This window comes from Hypanus sabinus, chromosome 4, assembly GCF_030144855.1.
Source record: "Hypanus sabinus isolate sHypSab1 chromosome 4, sHypSab1.hap1, whole genome shotgun sequence".
Classification (NCBI taxonomy): domain Eukaryota; kingdom Metazoa; phylum Chordata; class Chondrichthyes; order Myliobatiformes; family Dasyatidae; genus Hypanus; species Hypanus sabinus.
In genome coordinates, this window is record NC_082709.1 from 173159064 (window position 1) to 173180746 (window position 21683).

Sequence of the window (21683 nt, forward strand, 5' to 3'; positions counted from 1 at the left end):
CTAAATCAGGTTGTATTCAGTTTCAAACTAGTGTTAATTTGATAAGGCCCAGCATTAGAAAGTTGTCATAATATGACATAAATTATCAGCCTTGCTTGAAGCGTGGAGGATGGATGGCCTGGGATATAGAACACTTCCACTTTAATATGTTAGAGCAAGCTTGCACACTCAGAATCAGGTTTAATATCTTTGGCACACTGTATATTGTGAAATTTCCTGTTTTGAGTCTGCAGTACAATGTAATACGTTATATTAATAAACTGCAAATTACTATAAAGAATATATGTTAAAAATAAAAATAGTCAATGCTTCAAAAAGGCTGCAGTCATCATTAAGGGCTCCCATTGCCAAGGACATGGCCTCTTCTTATTGCTACCATTAAGGAGGAGGTAGTATAGCAGCCTGAAGACATATTCTCAGTGTTTTAGGAACAGCTTCTCCTCTGCCATCAGATTTCTGAGTGGATGATGAACTGATATGCCCCACCTCCCTACTTTTTAAATTTTTTGCTCTATTTTTGCACTACTCGATGGGAGGCTGGTGCCCATAATGGAGCTGGTTGAGTTTGCAACTTCCTGATCCTGTGCCGTGGCCGCAATTTGAACGCTCTCCATGGTATATCTGTAGAAATTTGTGAGAGTCTTCGGTGACATCAAGTCTTCTCAAACTCCTAACGAAATATAGCCGATGTTATGCTTCTTTGTAGTTGGGCCTTGGATAGATCTTCAGAGATGTTGATACCCAGGTACCTGAAACTGCTCACCCTTTCCACTTCTGATCCCTTGATGAGGTCATTGACTTCCCCTTCCTGAAGCCCACGATCAGTTCCTTGGTCTTTTGAGATGTTTTTAGTCTAATTAGAAAGCTTTGTCATACATCCATCTGTGCCATATCTTGGTGCCGGATTCTTTAAAAGAATGTGGGCACTTTGGATGGATGGATGCAACCATTTTAACTAGTAAAAACAACAGTAGTTAATAATCTCTAATTCTGTTGGCAATAAATTTCAGAATGGTAGTCCTGAGTAGAATTCTAACAGTGTTATATATTGGTTTGCTGTTGGTTTCAAATTAGGTTAGATTGCTTTCATATGGATTCAATTGCATGAGTACCAGTTTCCTTTCAGATTAAAATCAGCTGATCTAGGCAGTTTACTAAATCATAATTTTTTTGAAACTTGTAATTTTTGTATTTTCAGGAAATGCAACACACTTTCCTTAGATGGCTGTGGCCTAGACTGGATAAAGAAGGTGTACTTAAATCACCAAAGGTATCTTTGAAAGCTGTGACCAAGTGGCAACCGGGGCTGGACGCCTCCCCCACCTGCTTGCCTCTCATTACAGAACCTCATACATTTTCGTCAGAATACTTTGATCTCAAAATTTACTGTGAAAATCTTCAAACACAGCTGTTGGGTCAATTGATATTCTTCAGTGAAGTGATCCCAACTACGATGGATGTCTTTGACGGGTAAGGATACCTTTAAAATGAGTCTAGATTAAAGTCTCTCTTTAATAAATGTCAGCATTTATCGTGAAGAAGCACAGGAATCCGTCCTAACAGTTCTTTCTGTTTCATTTCCACCTCTCACACTGTTTATATATCAATAGTATAATTAATGCCTGTTTGCATGAAAAGTAATTAATGCAACTATGATGGATGACTAGGACCATGTGTTTGCTTTTACTGTAGATATGACCACTTTTACATGGTGATGAAATGTCAATTTCTATTTTTACATGGCGTTCTGAGTCTTTAGTTGCTGTTTTAGAGTTTTCATTCTAGAAATCTTTACTTTTCTATGGAACTTGGAGATCAAGGAGCAATTTTATTCACCATGTATACACAGTGACGACTTTATTAGTTATCTTCTGTACCTAATAGAGAGAACACCGAGTGTGTGTTCATGGCTTCCTGTTGCTCTAGCCCATCCACTTCAAGATTTGAAGTGTTGTGCGTTCAGAGATGCTCTTTTGCGCACCACAGTTGTAACGCGTGATTATTTGAGTTACTGTCATCTTCCTGACAGCCTGAACCAGTCTGATCTTTCACTAGCAAGGGATTTTCGTCCACAGAACTGCTACTTACTAGATGTTTTCATCACTCCTCACCTGACTTCACCAATCTTTCCTGACTTTCTAGCTTGTCCTCCTCCTCCTCCTCCCCTCCACCATTTTATTCTCACATCTTCTTCCTTCCTTTCCAGTCCTTATGAACGGCCTTGACCCAAAATGTCGACTGTTCATTCATTTCCATAGAATACTGCCTGTTGATATTGTGTATTTGGATTTTCAGAAGGCATTTGACAAGGTGCCACGCATGAGGCTGCTTAACAAGTTAAGAGCCCATGGTATTACAGGAGAGATTCTAGCATGGATAAAGCAGTGGCTGATTGGCAGGAGGCAAAGAGTGGGAATAAAGGCAGCCTTTTCCAGTTGACTGCCGGTGACTAGTGGTGTTCCACAGGGGCTGGTGTTGGGACTGATTCTTTTTAGGTTATATGTCAATGACTTAGATGATGGCATTGACAGCTTTGTTGTGAAGTTTGCAGACAATATGAAGATAGGTGGAGGGGCAGGTAGTTTTGAGGAAGTAGAGAGGCTACAGAAGGACTTGGATTAGGAGAATGGGCAAAGAAGTAGCAGATGGAATACAGTGCAAGTGTATGGTCATGAACTTTCGTAGAAGAAATAAAAGGGTTGACTATTTTCTAAATGGAGAGAAAATACAAAAATAATGAGGTGCAAAGGGACTTGGGAGTTTTTATGCAGGATTCTCTAAATCTTAATTTGTAGGTTGAATCTGTGGTGCAGCAGGCAAATGCAATGTTAGCATTCATTTCAAGAGGACTAGAATATAAAAGCAAAGATGTAATATTGAGAATTTCCAAAGCATTGGTGAGGCCTCACTTGGAGTATTGTGAGCAGTTTTGGGCTCCTTATCTTAGAAAGGATGAGCTGAAACTGGAGAGGGTTCAAAGGAGGTTCATGAAAATGATTCCAGGATTGAATGTCTTGTCGTATGAAGAGCATTTGATGGCACTGGGCCTGTATTCACTAGAATTCAGAAAAATGAGGGATGACCTCATTGAAATCTATCCAATGGTGAAAGGCCTCGATAGAGTGGATGTGGAGAGAATGTTCTCTCTGGTGGGAGTTCCTTAAGACTATAGGATGCAGCCTCAGAATACAGGGGCATCATTTTAGAATGGAGATGAAGAGGGATTTCTTTAGCCAGAATCTGTGGAATTCTTTGCTACAGGCAGCCAAGTCTTTATGTATACCTAACACAGAGGTTGATAAATTCTTGATTGGTCAGTGCATGAAGGGATATGGGGAGAAGCAGAAGATTGGGGCTGAGAGAAAATAGATCAGCCATGATGAAATGGCAGAGCAGCCTAGATGGGCCAAGTGGCTTAATTCTGTTCCAATATCTTAGGATCTAATGGTCTAATCAATCACTGGATAAAGCTGTTGATCTGGATGCAATATATCATACATTTTAAAATTTGCTAGAAAAAGCATAGTAGAGAGAGTAATGTACATAATTGTTCCTCATGAAGATCTGGGAACAGAGAACTGAGAAATAGATAACTTATAATCTACTCAGAAAAGATTCTCAATAAGTAGGAGGAACCATGGATTAGTCAGTGCACCTTCAAGGTAAAAATGTGTGAGTGATGTCCTCCACAACAGGGAGATCATACACCCATGGTTTTTTTTCAGGTGGCATGTGGCCTTATTGCCATCTTAGTCCACCCTTACTCCTCTTGAGACTATAGATTGTACTGTGGGAAAGAACTGAGGGCAGAATATGTCAAGGACAAAGTCAGAGTCTGAAAATTTCTTTACTGTTTCTTTTCAATGGGCACTGGCTGATTCACTTTCATTCCTGGCTTTCTAGCTATAGACGTTGAGAACAATTAGATTATCTACATGTGTAATGGTCATCAGTAAGTTGTTGGATATTTGTGCCCTTTTCACTCACCATTTGTTCCACAGATGCTATCTGACCTACTAAATGTGTCCAGCATTTTTTTTCTTTTATTACTGCTGGTGTGGAACTAGCATTACAGGACGTATGAGGAACAGTTGAACCTACATCTCCTCCACCTTAAAACCAAGACCCTAACTTCAGTTTGAACTGTAGTCTGCAGGTGGTGCTCAGAATGCATGTTCAGAAGCTAAGCTCCAAGTAATCGTTGAATTGAGAATAATGATTCCTGCAATTAACATTCACCAAATTAGAACTTTCTATCCTCTGGTTTCCACTGTATGTCAACAATATTGAGACCTTGGAAAATGCTGCTGCTTTCCGTCATCTAGGAGCTGTTTCTCTCAGTGAAAGATGATACTGATGATGACATTCACCTGTGTCTTCAGTGTGCCTGAACAGGTTCAGGCTTTGGCTGGAGAAATGTATTTCCAAGTCAAAGTCTGGAGCCTAGTCTGTGGCAATGATCCATTTCCTCCTTGTGCATCACTGAATTCTAGACTATGTACAGCACGCATTTCAAAGCACAGAATCCTCCAAATTGACCAGCAGGGTAAATGAACCAACTTTGGCATCTTCTTCCACTCTAATGCTCGTAGCACTGGAGTCGTGTTGGTCCTTGTATAACTCTCCATGGCCAGGTAGGATTATTTGACTGCATATTAACTGAACCAGGTTCTATTCTGAGTTCAATTAAAGCCAGAAATGACCATTTATGCACGGGAAATGATTCAGAACAGTTCTGTAAGTTTCCTTGAAGATAGATAACATTAACACCAGCTTGTGCAAACGGCTGGCCTATGACGGCTCAAGATGCAGGAGGAGTATTCTGATGGCCTTGTGAACCTCAGGACCATTTGTTGGGAATGTACAATTAGTGGCTGGACTGCATACCCACTTTCTCATTGTAATTGACATCTTTTCCACCTGTGGCACGGTATGTTCATGACCTCATCAACCACCTTGGAACCCCCAGGAATGGAGTTGGAAGTATGTTGATTCCCATGAGCCACTCAAAAAAAAAAAGTAGTTGGGTGGTTGTGCCTCTTATTATATGAAGTAACCTCTTATCAAATTAAAGGACCATGTAAAAGAATTTCACTCAGAATTTTCATTTGAAAAGTCTAGCAAAAATTTTAGTTGATCAGTCTCATTGACTGTTTTAAGTAGATAACAAAGGGCAGCAGTGAGATGATGGAATTATCTGTTCTGGGGATAGAGGACTATGTGTGTATGTGCATGCGTGTGAGGGAGGAACGGGGCTTGTTTTGCTGCTGTTGCTCTGTAGAACATTGTGGGCAGGCTTTGTTCGCACTGGAGTGTGTGTCGTGACACTCGTGGGCTGCATCTAGCACACCCTTGGGTATGTTGGTTGTTAGCACAAATGACACACGTCACCGCATGTTTTGATGTACATGTGATAAATAAACTTGAATCTGAGTGAACAAGGGCTGGACAATAGATATTGGATCAACACACACAAAATGCTGGAGGATCTCAGCAGGCCAGGCGGCATCTATGGAAAAGAGTACAGTTGATGTTTCAGGCCGAGACTCTTCGGCAGGACTGGAGAAAAAAATAGCTGAGGAGCAGATTTAACCTATCACCTAGTGTTTCTCACTCCCTTCCCCCCACCTTTCAAATCTACCCCTCAGATTTTTTTCTCCAGTCCTGCCGAAGGGTTTCGGCTCCAAATGTTGACTATACTTCTTACTGTAGATGCTGCCTGGCCTGCTGAGTTCCTCTAGCATTTTGTGTGTGTTGCTCGGATTTCCAGCATTTTGCAGATTTTCTCTTGTTTGTAAATAGATTTAGGATGCTCTGTAACACTTTCGTAAATGAAGTGAGATGATGCAAAGTGAGAATGGATAGTGAACAGGCTTCAAGTCAGAAGGAAGCTGTCCATCGTGTCCAGTGATGACAGGAAACCTGTGCAGGAGCGTTTCTAAAAGGCATAGCTGTTGCACTTCTCTTGACCTCACAAGTCTGGCTTCAGTGGTATGACCAAGTGTCACAAACTGGGATCTTCCTCGGTTACAGTGGTTACAGTGGATGACCATCTATTCCTTGCAGTGCCCTGCACTCTCCACGAAGTGTTGCAGTACCATCTTCCCAGCCGTTGGATTTCACTGTAGATCTTATCCACCCAGTCCTCCAGAATTGACGTCACATGCTCAAATGAACGTATCTCGGCCGTTTACGAGGCCACCGACTACCCTGACCTGGTTTAGCCTGCCTGGTAGCGCAGTACCGGGGTGTGGCTGCTGTCAGATGCAAACAACTACTTGAAGCTGCAGGTCAGAGCTGAGTGTCCAGTGGGGATCAGAGGCGAGTGAGCTGCTGCAGAACAGACATGACAAGCACCTTCACCAGAGGTGCTACCCCTTCCTGGATGCCCCATACCTCCCATCAGAAGGAAGTAAGAGCAAGAGAAAGTGAGTCTAATTTAAAGATTTAATTTGTTTATGACACTCCTTGAATTGGGGATATGGAACAGGCAATTTGGGAAGGAAAGTAACATTACAAGAGGCTAGTAATAAATCTGAAAAATGGGGATATATTTGACAAATGATTTTAAACATGTGAATGTTTACATTTGTAAAGGAAATGTTTACATAATTCTTGAAACATAAGCTAAATAAAACAGGGAAGAAAGGGAGTTCAAGTTCCATAAATCACTAAAATAGCTATACCGGTTAATAATGCTATAACTATTCAAGTCATTCAAATTTATCCAAAACAATATTACACAATTATATGCAGTAAGAAAATGAAATTAAGTTGCAAGGTAACAGTGATTACTGTAGTAGCTGATTATTTGTCAAAGAGATATGAACAATGAGCAACACTTCTTAAACAGTCTAGCAATCATCAATGGAAAAATAGGCAAGATAACATACACTTGTATTTAAAATTTCACAGAACTATATTGCACTGTTCCAGTTTCCACATAAGATATGTAGCATCATGGGAAAGCGTATATCAAAAATTGCGTACACCTGTCAGGGAAGGACAAAGTATCTGACCCTCTATTTTGAAAAGTGAAAGCTGAACTATGACCCAATGGACGTTGTTAAAATTATTAAGTTTTGATAGACAAAACAAATATTTCTACTTGTGGACAGAGGGAAACAGGTGTGTGGCAATACAAGATAGGCACTAAAGAATAACACTAAATTCAGATAAAAATGAGTGGTGAGTTGATGCAGTTTGTTACTGATGCGGAGTGATTAGATGAATTGTCTATATGCACCAAAGGGGAGATTTGATAAGCAAAAGTGAAAGGAGTTGAGCAGCATGTTAGATTTGATGAGGAAAAATGGGAGAAATTCTGTGGAACAAGAATGTGAAATGGACTGATTCTGTGCTCAATATTAGAGAGCTTATGTATTCAGATTTCACAGTGATTGGAAAAATTCTGGTTCCTTTTTATTCCATAGGATTCTGTAATCAATACTATTGTTCTGGGTTGTACTTTACTGCAGCTATTTTTCACTGATCTTGATGTGTGGGTCTTAACATTAAAACTGGAATGGAACTATTTATTGTCTGGTGAGGAGAAACCGAGCCATCTATAACATTATAAAATCTAGTTTTTGATTTATAGTATTATGTAGCAGCCTTAATGAATGTTGCATTCATTTACTAAAGCTGAGTTTGTGTTACAGCTAGTTTGGCTGATATTCACTTTTCCTCTTTGATTAACATACATCACTGTAGCTGTCAAACAGGTTATTTGCTCTGATGTTTTACAAAGTTTCGAAGGTTCATTTATTATCAAAGTATACAACTCTGAAAATTCTTCTCCAGATAGCCACAAAACCAAGAAAGGAAAGAATGGCAGCATGATTATCAACCCCCAAATCCCCTTCCCCACACAAAAGGCGAAGAATGATCGGGTGAAAAACACAGAATATATTTAAAAAAATATAGGATTGGTGTGGGGAAAAGTCCATAATCCAGATTCCTATTGTAAACCCAAAAACCTGAGTAATTGTCTCTGGGCACCGTGATTAGTGCAGTGGAATATTCAAGGATTTAAACTGAGTAAAAAATATGTTCATTATTCAAATAACAATTTGGCTATATTGTCATCTAGGATATAATATTGTTCATATTGAAATTAACTAACTTGTAATCTGTAAGTTAGGTTTCTCAAATTACAAAGTGTATAGTTAGAGGAGGTGAAGCACTTTGATTGTCTAACAAAGATCCCCACTGGATTGTGGCAGACTGTATGTGGTGTGGTTGCGGATTGTTGTCCACTGGTGCATGAATTTAATGTTAGTATGTTAAACATACTGATAAATCTTATATTGTTCAGGTTTCATTGTCATTCAACAATACACATGAATATAGCCAAACGGAACAGTGTTCCTCTGAGGCCAAGATGCAAAACACAGAATCAACAGTCACAGAGAGCACCTATAGAACTTATATTTATGATAGCAGAAAAACATAATTACAAAAAAAAATAATGATATAGTCCAAGTCCCTGAGTGTCATGGCCTTTGGATTGATCATGCATGGATGTTGTTTTGAAGCCATGTCTCTGCAAGAACAGCCCGCAGCAGTTTCTCATGTCGTGCAGTGCAGCCACAGACTAAGGCAATGCAACTTGTCTTGCAACAAATAAACACTGGAGAGCAGCACTGACAGAAGAGGCAAGCTCCTACCCCAAAACGGAATCGGCCAACTTCCGTGTCTCCTTCCTCACCAGCTGTGGCAGGTGAGCGCCTGGTCTGCACCACAGCCAAGGCCACACATCTCCACTGCTATTGGTTTCACCTATGAATCAGTAAAGTGGACTTGCAGTACTCTACACTGACAATGTCCAACAGGGTCTTGCAGTCACCGCAAAGTATCCTGCACTGTCCGTTGGACTGCGCCTTCTTCCCTGAGTGACTGAAGCATAATTCGCAAGTGATGCACGCAATTAGATTCCTTGAGAATTATATGGGTAATAATGATTCTCTAGAACTGACAGGACCTTATATGGCTGATCAAATCTATTTATCAAATGAAAGGACTCACAGTAGTTTCTGGTTTTCTCTCACATTCTATAAATAGAATAAAAGGGATTAAATTCCCATTAGAGAAAGTAGAATGTAAATAGCTGGGGTGTGACATAAAATAAATATTCTTGGTAATGTAGATATTTTCTTTTGCATAAAAATACGATACAAGTTCAGAGGACTACTTAAACTACTATTCACAGCTTCTGGAATAAACTGCCACTTAAATGCAGCAAAAACTAATTTGAATTCAGCAGTCTAAAATCCAATGGACAGTCGTATGACCAGTGGATGATATGCTTGATCATGAAGTGGAAATCTAAAGGGGGATGAAATGCAGAGTTAAACTATAGGCTGAGTGTATTGTGTATTTAATTCTAGACTGCTTGAATTCCATCCTGCAAAATTTAGTTATACAAGCTTCCATTAGTGGTTAGACATTGAGACTGACCGTAACAAAAATAAATGGGATGATTTTTCTGCATTCATGTTTAAAATTTTTATTTTATGTTGATTGAAACTACCCAAATTCTAGTTACTTGAGTCTTGGATCCATGAAGATTAATGCACTTTAAAATTCATTCATGCGATGTAGGTGTTGTTGGTGAGACTTGCATTTTTTGGCTCATGAGGACTGAACATGTTCATTAGTCATGATCTGTGGTCACTGGCCAATCACTGTTTATTATGCTTACAGCTGCCTGCAGACTTTTTGTTGGCTTCTGCATAGCAACCTTTGGTTATCAGGAGTCTGATATGGTATGGAGTGTACTAGAGGAATCTCAGACCAATGTGAACTCAGTAATTCACATTGGTTCTCAATAACCCATTAGGGAATTAGCAGAAAACTTGAATGAGGATATTAGATCTGTATAAAATCATATATAGTAAACAAAACGACAAGAAAGGTGTGATTGAGAGAGGAAAAAAGGTTGCGGCTTCAGTTTGATACATTGTAGTCTTTGAAGTTTTAAAAGCAAGTTTCCAGAACCAGAGACATTTCATAATTATATTGTTATGATTTATTACATTGTAGAAGATTGCGTTACTCTAGGTTGGATATACCTGTATACGTGCTATCTGATGGGTAAGTATAGAGAGGCATGTGGGAGGGAAAGGTTCAATTGATTTTGGAGTGGCTTAAAAAGTTAGCACAACATCTTTGGCTGAAGGGCCATTACAGTGCCGTACTGTTCTATGTCCAATGTTCTATAAGTATAATAAATTCACACCCTTCATTTGTTTTAATACAGAGCTCCTGAGTGTTGTTCTGTGGTAGATAAACCTTATCTAGGAGCAGGATAAAGTAGATAGTGACTTCAAGAGCAGGAGTTGATGTTGAAGGATGCTATCCAATTTACTCCCTGATAACTTTGGGTATTGATGGTCTCAATATTATTCTTACTGAACAACCTGGGCCATTATTATTTCAAAAACAAAATCTGCAGATACTCTAAATCTGAAATAAACACAAAGTGCTGGAAACATTCAGTAGGTAAGCCAGCATCTGTGCAAAGGGAAAAAGAGTTAAAGTTCAGGTCAAGGACAGAGAATGCTGAAGTAATATATTGATATATTATTTCCGCCATTTTGCCATTGCAGCCCATGGTACTGTTTTGTGTATTCCTTATGAGCTACATTACTGTCCCAACCTTTTCTTATTGATGAATCTATAGGATATTATATTATTTAATATACCTTGAAAATCTGAAAACCTCATTGTCTAATTTCCTAGTTTAAAGCTAACAAAATGAAGATTTAAAATTGTACATTGTGCGTATAATCTATGTAGAAAAGTGGAAGAGGAAAATGGGTAAGTAGAATAATAATACATTTATGGATAAATAATGGCAGAAGAACTGGAGAAAATTTAGACATATGGTGGATTCAAAGTCAAAGTAAAATTTATTATCAGAGTATATATATGTCACCGCATACAACCCTGAGATTCATTTTCCACTGGGCATATTCAGCAAATCTATAGTATAATAACTATAACAGGATCAATAAAAGATCAAGTAGAGTGCAGAAGACAACAAATTATGGAAATGCAAATAAAAATGCATAGCACAGAATGTTACCGATGATTGCCAGTGCCATGTTGATGATTATGGTTAATTGGGACACAGAGACCAGTACCTTTTGGTTCAGTTAGGTGGTTTCCCCAATTAGCCGAAGTTTCGTGGATACACTAGATAAAAAGGTTATAAAGAAGACAAACTACAATTTAGTTGAGTAACAAATTATGTATTTTAACTGAAATACAGAACAAATTAGAACACTATCAATACTATTGCTATTTGTCCATTGTACCCAACAATTACAGGAAATCTGTGGGGGAGAGCTTTTAAAGTGGAAAAGCCATTGGACTGGGGCAATTCCACTCTCTCAACCTCTGAAATCTGTGTCCAGTGGCATGAGTAGATGTCACAACTGTGGTCTTCCATGGTTGGAGTAATGACCATGACTACTGTGGGTTGTCATGCTCTTGCTCTTTCTCTTGACATAGTGCAGAACCGTCTTCCTGGCCGTTGGGTCTCACTGTAGATCTCATCTGCCCAGACTGCTGGAGCTAACTGCATGCCAAAGGTATGTCCGAAACTCAGTGAGGTACAAGACCCACCAGTTACCCTAACCTGGTTTAGACCACCTGTCAGAGTGGTGCTTCAGGATGTGGCTGCTGCCACGTGCAAATAGCTAATTGGAGCCGCAGGTGTGAGCTGATTGTCCGAAGGCGACCAAGGGTAACATTCGAGATGATTATTGATACCTTCAAGTTCTTCATAGTCCCTAACTTGTTCAAGTAGTGAAATAGTTTCAATTTCATTTCTGGCCATTTCTGGCATTTTCAAGTCTGAATGCATCAAACCGCAGTGAACAAAACAGTTCTGAATTCTCCTGCTTATTTCTCACAAACTATCAACGACAAAAGTCATTGCTTTTTGAAAACAAACAAAAGCAACTGACCCTTTTTAAAAACTGTTCACTCTAAGTACATTGTGGTATCTAACGGCCACACGACATGCATGCAACTCATGCTAGTTAGAAAATGTTTGGCACCAGTCTCCTGCTCCATTTAAGTAGCATATAGTCCCAAATAAACAAAGGTAATCCCAGCTATTTTCTGGCTTAGTTTTTGTTCTTTAATAGCTGTCCCAAATAATTGGTTGTTCTGATGGCTCAATTAACTGGAATCCATTGTATATGGATTTAAATAAAATATAATAAAAGTTCAGTATAATAAAATTTTAATCCATTTTTGGGCTTTGGGGTTAAGGAAGAAATCTGTTGATAAAGAAGAATAATGACTTAAATAGAGTATAATAATTTTATGAACTTCGCCTGCCTCAATATTAATTCAGTCAAAGAGATAGTTCAAGGCAATAAGGGAATTGGGTTCCTATAATATATACAATTTTTATCTAAACTAACTTGTGCAAAGCTTAGTGGGAAAGGATTCATTTTTGTAGCTGGTAACAAAGAATAAATCATAAATGAATATAGGGGAGTTTTCAGGCAATAGTTAACATAATATAATTCACTTTGACAATGGATAAGGAAACAAGTATGACAAACTATGCTAATACATTGGATAAAACATATTTTGAAAGGTTAAGAACAGAACTTGAGAACAAGGCAGGAACCGGGTATTGATAGTAGATGATCAGCCATGATCTCAGAATGGCGGTGGAGGCTCGAAGGGCCGAATGGTCTACTTCTGCACCTATTGTCTATTGTAACATCAATAGACAGCCATATTGGCATGGAATAGAAAGATTTAAGTTCAGGAAGAACGTATTTGGCTGAAAGATAATAAACACAAATTTTGTGTGTTTCCATGGGTGAATAATGATGTAAAGTAGCTGAGGACCACAGGCTTAAGAAGAGACTGAGGAAAAAGGCAAACATTAACTACATACCGTAATTGAAGGGAAAAATAGCACAAAAAGGAAACATGAAAGGATTAGGAAGTCTAAGTGGAAATAACATTTTCAAGAGACATTAAGTAGTAATACATTCTATTCTGTAGGTTCTTTGAGCCTGGTGTTACATGCTTTCAGGCTTTTGTTTCTTCTGCTTGATGAGAGGAGGAGAAGGGAACATCCAAGATTATGTTGGCCTCTTTATCGAGGAGTGAATAGTATAGACAGAGATATAGATGGACATATTAAGGAAAGGCAAGACAAGCAAATAAAGGAGAGGGGAATAGAGGGCTGTACCATGATATTTATAGGAAGGTGGATAGGAGGAAGCTTAGTGAAGAATAAATGCTGACTTGCATTAGTTGGGCCAAATGACTGGTTTCTCTGCTCCATGTTCTATATAAATGGAGAAAAAAAAGACTGAAATCAAATACAGAATTGAAGATGTGAAGGTTTTTCAAAATAATTTACTTAAAACAAGTTACTTACTCCCCCTTTCTCCCCCCCCCCCATTCAAAACCTTACAGTATCCATTGATAGCAATGGAACTTGGAATCCTGCAACAAAGTGCTGTTAATATTTAGGGATCCGAATATAATTGGGAAGGAAACATTGCCCATTGTTAATTGCTCTTAAAGTGAGTGTTTTGCTAGGCCACTTCAGAGGACATTTAAAAGTTAGCCATGCTTCTGTGTCTGGAGTCACGGATAGGGTAAGGATGACAGGTTTCCTTTCCTAAACTAAAGGTTTTGACGTCAATCTAGTAGTATATGGTCATTATTACGAATGGCTAATTTTTTTCAGATGTAATTCCAGATTATTAATGGATTTGAAAAGTGATTTTTTTTTCCCCCCTAATGTGATGGCGGGAAATCACTGGAAGTCTTTGCATTGCTTGGATTTCAATGGTGGAGCATTTCATCTTTCATATCCATTAGTTAGTTCTGGACAGTGCATGCCCAGTAGTTTTAATGGCATTGTAGATTTAACACTGGTGGTTTTGATTGAAACTACCAATAAGACCTGGTCCAACATTTTTTTTTAAGTTTACTGAACTTTTGACTCTTCAGCTAATTTACATTCTATATTGCTTTTATATTACAAACCTGTGGCAGCATTGTTGGTTTATTTTAAGAGAGTGTAATATTTGTTTTGTTGAATAATCTGAAACCAAGGTGCTGAATTGTATACAGAATTTATTTACTGCTCAATTTCAATACAGGCAATTTAAAAGAGAAGTTTTTGAATAGTGATGAAGTATAGTGGTGGATAGGCTGGCTTGAAATTCCAAAATGCCAGGCTGATTTAAGTGTGTGTTTTTAACCCTGCTGTAATAACAACAGTGACAAACCTTTGGCCTGAAGGAGCTGGAGAACGCGAGGGTAGTTAGTGGGGTGGAACTAATTTAATGCCTCAGTGGCCTCACGGCAGTAGAGCAACCAGCACCTATGGAGATCTTTGTCTACATTTCCACTTATACTGGGAAGATGCCAGTCAGCACTTGGGTTCAAAAACAGGTGGAAGCCATTATATCTGTCATAATGGTTTGAAAAATTGTTTCTGAAATTTTGCTCCATGTTTTAAAAACGAATTGAAAATGATAGCATAGTGCAAGGCTTTTGTAACCGAATAAAAAAAGATTGCTGATTAGTATTTCCTGATTCTTTTTTTTTTAAAGAAATTAGCTAGCTTATGTAGGTAATGTTTGCTTCATGTTAAGTTTTATTATTTTTGATGTTGCCTTTCTTAAAACTTGTGTTTAGACTAATTGAATAATACAAACCTGTGATGAAAATTGGAGAGCTGGTGTTTGGGAGTGTTTGTGAAATAACTTTATATGAAGGTTTTGCTTACATTGCCCAGACTGGTTTTAAAGCCTCTCATGTTGTGCTGGACCAGGGCTCTCATCAGTGATGCCATTGTATGAGTTTCATATATTGGGCTGTGGAGATTATTAACACAAGACCAATGTGTAACTGGTATGGTTCTAATTTAAGGGTTATATGTCCTGAAGCTTTCCAGTAGAACTGTTTCACTTTGGGTTGTGCAAGATTGATTTACTGTTATATGGTCTTGCTTTAACATAAATTTATGAATTAAAAACTCAAGGTCAGTTTGATTCTCTTTTCCTGAAGTGAAATTCCTTCTGTAGTTCTTCAGCTCTGTTGAGAAGTTACTGGAATCTCAACAGAATTTGTTTGCATTACTTTCAGTGCCTTTTTATTAGTTTGATCTTTTTTTTCTATCTTTAGCTTTAGTGCCGATTCACCTCATACTTGGGTGGCTCATTACTGCTTTGATGAAATTCATTTCCATCTCTGTGAGCTAATAACAGAATGTTATAGTGCAGGGCAAGAGCTTCAACTTAATGTTTGTACTGATGATTTTCTCTACTCCCACTTAAGGCACCAACGTGCATTTAAATCATTTGAGCAACACACACAAAATGCTGCAGGAACTCAGCAGGTCAGGCAGCATCTATGGTGGGGAATAAACTGTTGATGCTTTGGGCTGAGATCTGAATTTCTTTGCCATCCTTATTGTGTTCTCCAAGAATGCAACACACAGTAAAATTTTTAATCATATTCCATCGTGACAGAATTATGCAAATAGTATGTTTTTATGAAGAATGATTCAAAAAATTAAATACGGCAAGTTGTCTGCCACAGTATTTCATTGGGGGCATATATTAAATACTTTGTTTAATGTCTGCCCCACATTGGCTGTTAACTGAGTGGCCATTTGAAGGGAGTCATGTACTTCCTCAGGGTGACCTGGGTTCAGTCTGTTCTCCCTGTGATTGTACAGATTTCCTTCCAGCTCTGGTTTCCTTCTGTGTTTCAAAAATGTGCTAGTTGGTAGGTTAATAAACCACTTGTAAGTTATTCAGAGTGGAAATGGATTGTAGAAGAGTATGGGGGAGTTGATGGACAGATGAGAGAAAATGGATTATTTGAAATTAAGTGGAGAGTGAGATGGTTCTGTAAATTGGATCAGATTCAATGGGTCCTTCCATGTCAAAAGGAAGATAAAAAATATTCTTTGCTGAAGTGAATCTGTGAGCTATTGGAGTGTTTGTAACAGTCAGATGGTGCTGTGCTGATGGTTAATAATGTTAGATTTTCGTTCCGTATTTTATTTAGTTAATTGAATTGAAATATCCATTAGATTGGGATTTGAACTTGGGCAATAAGCTTTTGTGCTCCTCCCCATCGCCCCAACAGTTGCTAGACAGCTTGAACAAATAATCTGCTGAATTCCTCATTAGGACTACCATCTCAGAATAGTTGTCTCTTTTGGATTATCAGTATGGAAGAACAGAAGAACCTTCATTTATGAATAGTCCCTGCCACTTAAAATGTTCATCTCATTGATATCAATGAATTGTTGATTCTGATGGCCAAAATGTGATAAACATTAGCCATTTAGCATTTATTTCAAAGTTGCTGATTGTGTCATCCTTGCATATTTCTGATCAAAAAGAACTGTGCTTGGTCTTTGATGATTTAACTGCAATGATCATAGCACAGCATTGATCAGATTCATCTAGTTGGAGCCAGAGTTTGTATTATCATGGGACGCTTACTGTTCTTATTAAAATTCTGTATCAATAACTTGTCAATGTACAAGTAACTTGAGATAATAAAATGCTTGTCCCAAAGCGATTTAAACAATTTCTAAAGGTTATGTACCAGTTTTGCAGTTCTTCATCAAGTCAACATATTAAGTATTCACAATATTTTTAAATGGCACACTATAGCGAACTTAATCGATGGTAGATGAGCTTGGGTCAGATATGCAGCAAGTGTAATTTAATGTTGGTAAAGGTCCCCAGGACATGTTATGGATTATTGTCAGGCAAAAATATAAAGTAAAATTGGGAGGGTTGAGTAAAAGTTTGCTCAAGTAGGTGAGGACTGTGTTTGTGGAATCTGGCACCTTGTGTATGCATGTTTCCAACAATGGAAACAGGAGCTCTTGGAGATGGATTCTAAAATGGCGCTGCAGATGGCGGCCTCAGTGCCGAGCTCTCTGGCTTTTTGTGTGTTTTTGTGTCTTTTTATTGTTTTTGTTCAAGCGGATTCAGTCATATTCAGCAGGGATGAGCTCCTGAACACCAGGCAGCTCATTAACAACTACCTTCCAACTTTCCACTCTGACCCAAATAGTTTTTCTGAGATCTTGGTCGGCGGAGCAGCGGCTCGGTATGGATTATGGAAGAGTCATAAACGAGGGAAGAGAGTCGGTGCGCTTGTTAAACGGAGACTGCGGGGATTCCGCACCGCGCTCCCAGCGATACACCTCGCCAACATTTGCTCTCTTCCTAATAAGTTGGACGAGCTGCTTCTTCTGACCAGAACCAGTGGAGACTTTGCGAATTCTGCGGCTCTTTGTTTCACTGAAACGTGGCTCGGTGATTCCGTTCCGGACGGAGGTCTGCACGTCCCCGGCTTCCAGCTGCTGCGAGTGGACCGCGTCACGGAGTTATCGGGGAAATCAAGGGGTGGTGGAATCTGTTTTTACATCCATGAAGGCTGGTGAACTGACGTTAAGGTTCTTCACAGACACTGCGACCCGAACCTGGAGTTTCTCGTTCTGAACTGTAAGCCTTTCTATTCACCGCAAGAGTTTTCCTCATTTATCCTTGTTGGTGTTTACGTTCCACCTCAGGCCGATGTGAGTGAGGCCGTTCGGCGGCTGGCTGATCTTATTATGCGTTTAGAACGGGAACACACAGATCCGCTGTTGATCGTCCTAGGAGATTTCAACAAAGCTAAACTGAATCACGAACTCCCGAAATACAGACAACATGTTAACTGCCCCACCAGGGATAGTAACACTCTGGACCACTGTTATACTATCCTAAATAATGCTTACCGTTCTATTCCCCGTGCAGCCTTAGGACTCTCTGACCACTGTCTGATCTACCTCATCCCAGTCTATAGGTAGAGACTTAAATCTGCTAAGCCTGTGGTGAGGACAGTGAAGAAGTGGACCAGTGAGGCGAAACAGCAACTTCAGGACTGTTTTGACACCACTGACTAGGGTGTCTTTGAAGCTGCAGCCACCAATATACATGAACTGACAGACGCTGTGACATCCTACATCAGTTTTTGTGAGGATGCATGTGTACCCACAAAAACTTTCCGGACCTTCGCCAACAATAAGCCATGGTTTACCCCCAAACTCAGACATCTTCGCCAAGCTAAGGAGGACGCCCACAGGAGTGGGAATAGGGCCCTGTACAGGCTGGCCAGAAATGCACTGACAAGAGAAATCAGAGTGGCCAAGCGGCTCTACTCCGAAAAGTGAGGAATAATTTCTCAGCTAATGACTCATTGTCGGTGTGGAGAGGCCTGCAGGAGGTCACTGGCTACAGGAGACGCACTGCCCCCCCGCTGAAGTTAACAAAGCTTTGGCTGACAACCTTAATACCTTTTTCTGTAGATTTGAGAGGGTCCATCTTACACCTGTCCCTCCCCCCTCTTCGGTCTCTCTTCCTGCCTTCCCTCGACCATCACTCACTGGCACTCATCCCCCAATCACTGCAGTCACCTCCCCACCATCTCTGTCCAGCCCCCCTGGATCACAGCTTAGAATGAGCGAAGGAGAAGTATGTCGACTGTTCCAGCGACTTAAGACCTGAAAATCTCCAGGCCCAGATGGGGTCTCCCCCTCCTGTCTATGAGCCTGTGCTGATCAGCTGGCTCCCATCTTCACTCAGCTCTTTAATAGATCTCTGGAGCTGAGTGAGGTTCCGACTTGCTTCAAGCGCTCTACCATCATCCCGGTCCCCAAGAAACCCACCATCACAGGACTGAACGACTACAGACCTGTCGCATTGACATCTGTGGTCATGAAATCCTTTGAACGCTGGTGTTGAACCACCTGAAGACCCTCACCAGCAGCCTGCTGGATCCCCTGCAGTTTGCCTACCGGGCAAATAGGTCAGTAGACGATGCAGTCAACCTGGGACTGCACTATATCCTGCAACATCTGGATCGTCCTGGGACCTATGCTCAGATGCTGTTTGTGGATTTCAGTTCGGCGCTTAACACCATCGTCCCTCATACCCTCTGCTCCAAATTGTCTCACCTCACTGTGCCACCTGACCTCTGCGATTGGATTTACAGCTTCCTGACCAACAGAAGTCAGCAGGTAAGGATGGGACAGGTCATCTCGGATACTCGAATCACCAACACCGGCGCCCCCCAGGGGTGTGTCCTCTCTCCACTGCTGTTCTCCATCTACAGCAATGACTGCACCTCCTCCAACCCCTATGTGAAGCTTTTGAAGTTTGCAGACGACACCACCATCATCGGACTCATCCAGAACAGTGATGAGTCTGCATATCGACAGCAGGTGGACCAACTGGCGCTCTGGTGCAGTCGGAACAATCTGGAGCTGAACACGCTCAAGACAAAGGAGATAATAGTGGATTTCAGGAGACATCCCCCCGTTATGTCCCCCCTCACAGTCCTCAGCAGCCCTGTGTCCACCTTGGAGAACTTCAGGTTCCTGGGAACCACCACCTCTCAGGATCTGAAGTGGGAGCAGAACATCAGCTCCATCCTGAAGAAGGCCCAGCAGCAGATGTACTTCCTGCGGCTCTTGAGGAAATATGGTCTGCCTCAGGAATTGCTGCTGCAGTTCTACACTGCAGTCATTGAGTCTGTCCTGTGCACCTCCATCACTGTGTGGTTTGGAGCCACCACCAAGCAGGATAGAACCAGACTACAGCGCACAGTGAGGACTGCCGAGCGCATCATTGGAGCCTCCCTGCATTCTATTGTGGACCTGTACTCTTCCAGGTTGAAGAAGAGGGCGGGGAACATCATAAAGGACTCCTCCCATCCTGCGCATGGACTGTTTGAACTTCTTCCGTCTGGTAGGCGCTTCAGATCCCTCCAGACTAAGACTAATAGGCACTGGAGAAGTTTTTTCCCTACTGCGGTCACTTTGCTGAACAGTTAACTGCCGGTTAACTGTCGGCTAACTATTACTTGGATTGCACTACTTGTATGTATAATCTATATTTTCATTTATATTTATCATTATTATTGTTATGAGCAGAGAGACAACATCTGCCGGAAGTAAATTCCTTGTATGCGTACAGGTACTTGGCGATTAAAGTCTGATTCTGATTCTGAAAGGTGTCAATGGGAGAGGAAGCCAATGCTAGGGATCTTCTGACTGTCTTTAAATAAGTAAATGTTGGAATTAGAGTGTAAAGATTCAAGTGTGCTGTTGCAGGGGAAGCTGGTTGCAAACAACTTGAAACCAGGTAAGAATGGGCCAGTTATTTGTAGGATCAGAAGCACCAAAGATGAATTGTTTGAGGAGACAGTGACCGCAGTTTTGAAAGAGTGAGTCGTTATAGGATGTACAAGAGCTATTCATCGAATCATTTAGAATGATTAGATAGCTGTAGAAATTTGAGAGGAAATTTGAATATTGAGCTCTGGGAAAGGTGGCCAGCGAATATAGGGGGAGGACAAGTTATATTGAAAATGGGCTGGTTTCAAGGACAGATGAAGAAACTACTTTGTAAAGGTGAGGTCAGCTCCTAAAAAGTAGGAATTATTTTCAATGTCAGCTCGCATGGAGAGCAGGAAAATGAGTAATCATTATCATTACACCCATACAATCCTCTTGTTGACTGAGTATTTTGATGCCTTTATAATGAGATTATTTAGAAAAGTATCTAAAATCTCAAAGCTTTTTGGCTTCTCAGTCATTGTCATAGTGTTGTACAGTTTCCGCTGACTACAATGTCTATCTGTGCTATTCACTTGCCTCATTTTGATTCATATCTTTCAAGATTTTTATATTCCAACTTTCATAGTTAATTGCTTATGCATGGCTTTCTAGACTATGAAAATTAATTTTTAATTTGTTCTTTACAAAATTTTTTGATGACTTCAACTTTATTTTGCATGTTAATTATAGTACATTCATTCTGAAGCAAGCCTACTGGATTAGAAGACAGCAACACACAAAAAGTGCTGGAGTAACTCAGTAGGCCAGGCAGCATCTATGGAAAACAGTCAACGTTTTGGGCTGAACCCCTTCAGCAGGACTGTTTGTGATTGGATTAGAAGATGGATTTATTGTGAATAGTTCAAGTGCCTGGTCTGAGAATTTACCTTTTCCACACAGAAGTTATCCCAATTGTTTTAAGTCCTGTCATCTGTAAAGCTTTTTAGTCCTGAAACATGAATGAATGCTCGTTTTTCATTAATGGGGAGTTAAATAAATTTTCTGCTAACTTGGCTATGATAAACAGAATTTACAAGGTAGTATTTGTACACCATATAATCTTCTCTCAGTCTGTTTTCCTGTTTTTTTAAAATTTTGTAGTGTTAAAATGATCTATAAACTCAAGAATGGGTGACACAGTTGAAAAACAGCTTGGGGCATCTTTGGGTTTTTTACATAGAAAAAAATTACAGTAATAATAAGACATTAAGCTGCTTCCACGTGCTTCCTGAATCAAGGAAGATTCCTGATTACAGTGAAACATTTGGGTTCAGATTGTTCAACATCTAATATCTTTTCCAATATTGATGTTAGTTTCCCTTTCTTAAAAGAAAAGTTACAATTTTAATTTTTATCCAAGACATTATACCAGCACCGAGTCTGAACAAGGATGTTATTTTGTGTTGTATCCATGATGATCTACTACTAAGTTCTTTGTGAGGTCGTGTGATGGAGTGAGTCACCAAGGCCAGCAGTCTGGTCAGGAATGCAT

The 21683-nt window shown here is 40.0% G+C and overlaps 1 protein-coding gene and 1 long non-coding RNA gene across 4 annotated transcripts in view; one reads left to right on the forward strand and one right to left on the reverse strand.

Annotated features, from left to right (window-relative positions):
* Positions 1-21683, forward strand: part of hlcs (holocarboxylase synthetase (biotin-(proprionyl-CoA-carboxylase (ATP-hydrolysing)) ligase)) — a 192737-nt gene that overhangs the window by 56243 nt on the left and 114811 nt on the right. For all 3 annotated transcript variants that reach the window (XR_009511888.1, XR_009511889.1, XM_059968844.1), the window contains exon 6: positions 1199-1470. Coding sequence is in view for 1 of the 3 variants with exons in the window: in XM_059968844.1 (XP_059824827.1) it covers positions 1199-1470 (272 nt within the window). In the remaining 2 variants the exon portion in view is untranslated. The remainder of the gene's footprint in view (positions 1-1198; positions 1471-21683) is intronic.
* The window catches only part of LOC132393507 (uncharacterized), a 43430-nt gene that overhangs the window by 8098 nt on the left and 13649 nt on the right, over positions 1-21683 (reverse strand). Inside the window, exon 3 of the long non-coding RNA XR_009511893.1 lies at positions 11148-11199. This is a non-coding gene — a long non-coding RNA (uncharacterized LOC132393507). The remainder of the gene's footprint in view (positions 1-11147; positions 11200-21683) is intronic.